Below are 2,843 nucleotides of genomic sequence, written 5' to 3' on the forward strand. Positions count from 1 at the left end.
CAAAGAACTTAGAATACAAGAAATTTTTGTAGTAACATTCCAATGTGTATGTACAGTTCCACTTAATCCAGAAAATTAATGTCTCACTCCAATTTGTTTTATTCAACATATGCATGTATAATTTACTTGTATTTAGATTTCCATATGCCGTATATTCATCACGCACACAAAAAATAGTGATCTGAAATCAATTAAAAAATTACTAAATTAGACAACGCAATGAAGTTTCAATTTTGGTCTCATTACCAGATTTCAATACCTTTTTCAGATGTTCAAAGTGGAAGTGACACAAAAATACTTCTATATTACATACGCATCAATTAATATCTTCATTATACATTGATGAGAAGATTCAACACTACTAGTTAAGAGTTATTAACTTGAGGAACTACAAATCATTCATGCGTCTCCTTTCCATCTTGATTAATCTTGGTGGCCCTAAGTATTGTCTGTGTCACAACTATCACATCCAGCTTTTCTTGGTTTTGGTGATCAGCTACAACTGCAATGGCTTCCATAGAAAAATTGTTGTTGCATGAAACTCTAGCTTGCACAACATTGAGACCCATTTCTTCAAATACCTCCAAAACTGAAACCAGAGTGTCCTTTGCTTTCTCACACTTCACTCTCACATGAAACCCTTTCTCAATCTTCTCTACCTTCACTTCCTGCCCATCCATGCATATACAATATTCACAAAATTAATAAATATAGAGTACAGAGAGAGAGAGAGAGAGAGAGGGAGAGAGAGAGAGAGAGACCTCGCGGACTTGAAGATGTTTGATTAGGTTTATGTAATCTGTCTTGATAGCCATGAGATGCGAGTACTCTCTGTGGACTTCTTCAAGCTTGAGTTTCAGCATATAAATGTGGGGTAAAGCATCCACGACTATGGAGGTCCTCTTGACCTTTAAGTACAAACATCCAACAAAACACAAAGAATGTTTAATAGGTTAGCTAGCTAGTTTGTACCAAGAAATCAAAAGAACAGATGATATTACGGATTTTGTCTTGGTAAGGCTCCTTAGAATTTGAAGCTTTCGGCGCAATGCTACTCTCTTCCGCAGCCCGGAGACCATTGCTCTCATCAGCTCTGTTTCTTTGTTTGGCTGTTTCTCTCTTTGTGTTTTTTACTTTTAAACGCACACTAGCTAGTATTCGGATTTGAGTTAAATAATTTTGTGGCATGCATGGGATGGGATGGCTTTTATAGCTTGCCAAGAGCAAGGAGAGCGCTTTAACTGATTAGTGGGTGTTGGAATTTTGAATTTCCAAACTATTCTCCTCTTGTTTTTATCGGAATAGGCATAGGTACTGCAAAACTGTATATCCAACAGAAGTCTTGCAAATGATTCAAATGACAATACAATTTGTTTTTTTGGCAATAGTAAATTATTCTACACCAAATTTATCAAAGTTACAAAAAAGAAAATTTGAACTTAGATGCAGAGAAGAAAGCACACTGTTCTAACTAGTTTAGTTAAGTTTGAGTCTACAAATCAAATGGTATACAATTATATAAGACATCAAATAAGTCCAAAACCAATGGAAATGGTAAAGTTTCCTTTTTCCTTTTATTATTGATAAAAAAAGAGAAACAATATTACTAAATATTGTAAACATACACAATAAACAGAGTGAATTCTAATTTTGTTTCTAGTTGTGCAAGGAATGCCTTGCATTTTGATAACTCTTGTAGTAGATGCCCCAGAGGTTTTTCTTTTTAATTTTTTTTCCTTAAAAAAAAAAAAGAAAACTAATGAAAATGACTTGAAAACTTTGAATTTTAACGATAAGGACAGAATAAAGGGTAAAGTGAATAGTATTATGATTGACTTTTTAGTATAAAAATATGGTTTTTCGTTAAAATGAACAGTACCAGAAGCTTTTCGTTAAAGTTCTCTACAAAAAGAATAGAGTGAATTCTATTCTTACATGAATGTCACTCTCATTTGGGAGTTGGTCACCCATTAATATGGTGTTAATCAATCACGTTAGACAATGTCTTTTTTTTTTTTTGGGAAAGACGTTAGACAATGTCTTATGACTTGATTGCTGAACACAATATGGGTTATTGAGATATATTGTACCATCTAATTTGAGATGGAGGTGGGATCTAGTAATTGGTACATGTCCAAGACATGAAGATTAAGACAAATTATTCGCCAGTATTAGGATTGAAAGAGTTAAGAGGAGCACAGAAGGCAGGTGGGGACGGAATTGGATCCTCTGCAAGGCAAATCCTTGGGATCCTCATGACCTAATAACACGGACTGTTGAATTTTGATCAAACGGCTACAAACAAAGGATCCCTCTAAAAGTTATAATAATTGTAGCCGTTGAATCAAAATCCAACAACCTATGTTAATAGGTTAGGAGGATCCCGAGGCTTTGCCTCAGAGAGGATCCCATACCGTAAACTAGTCAAGTTCTAGCTAAATAGCTATTTTTATATAAGCAAGAGCCAAAACCACAAAAGAAGGAATGGGATTATGTTATTGTCCCATTCACCTACTTTTCCAGTTGGGAAATTTGCATTGGGATAGCTAGGGTTTGTGGGAAATGAGTCGGCAGAGATGGGGTTTGATATGTCAGAACAAAACACATGTACGTGGAGTATGATTCTCTCCCTTCCTATTATCATTCTTTTTCATCCTTTCCTCTTACACTCTTCTTTTTGTCTTATTCTTTATATAAAAAATTCAAAATAAGATGTAAATGTGACGTAATTGTAACTGTTTAAATAAGAAGAGTTGAAATGAGAGAGAGATTAAGAGGGGAGAAAATCCTACTCCCATACGTACATCACAGACATTGAGCCAGCTAATAATCTGGAGGAAGAG

The 2,843-nt window shown here is 34.8% G+C and overlaps 1 protein-coding gene across 1 annotated transcript; it reads right to left on the reverse strand.

Annotated features, from left to right (window-relative positions):
• Window positions 1-220: 220 nt before the first annotated feature.
• Window positions 221-1,277, reverse strand: LOC126621774 (uncharacterized). The gene is made up of 3 exons (XM_050290354.1): window positions 1,002-1,277; window positions 762-908; window positions 221-668 (listed from the first exon to the last, which is right to left on the reverse strand). The coding sequence occupies exons 1-3, from the start codon at window positions 1,086-1,088 to the stop codon at window positions 396-398; spliced, it is 507 nt and encodes a 168-aa protein (XP_050146311.1). The 5' UTR covers window positions 1,089-1,277; the 3' UTR covers window positions 221-395.
• Window positions 1,278-2,843: the final 1,566 nt, after the last annotated feature.

Source organism: Malus sylvestris, chromosome 5, assembly GCF_916048215.2.
Source record: "Malus sylvestris chromosome 5, drMalSylv7.2, whole genome shotgun sequence".
Taxonomy (NCBI): Eukaryota; Viridiplantae; Streptophyta; class Magnoliopsida; order Rosales; family Rosaceae; genus Malus; species Malus sylvestris.

Coding starts and splice junctions, on each gene's coding strand:
- LOC126621774 (XM_050290354.1), bottom strand. CDS start 1,088: ATGAGAGCAATGGTCTCCGGGCTGCGGAAGAGAGTAGCATTGCGCCGA. Junction 909..1,001: donor GCCTTACCAAGACAAAATCC/GTAATATCATCT, acceptor TTGTACTTAAAG/GTCAAGAGGACCTCCATAGT. Junction 669..761: donor AACATCTTCAAGTCCGCGAG/GTCTCTCTCTCT, acceptor ATGGATGGGCAG/GAAGTGAAGGTAGAGAAGAT.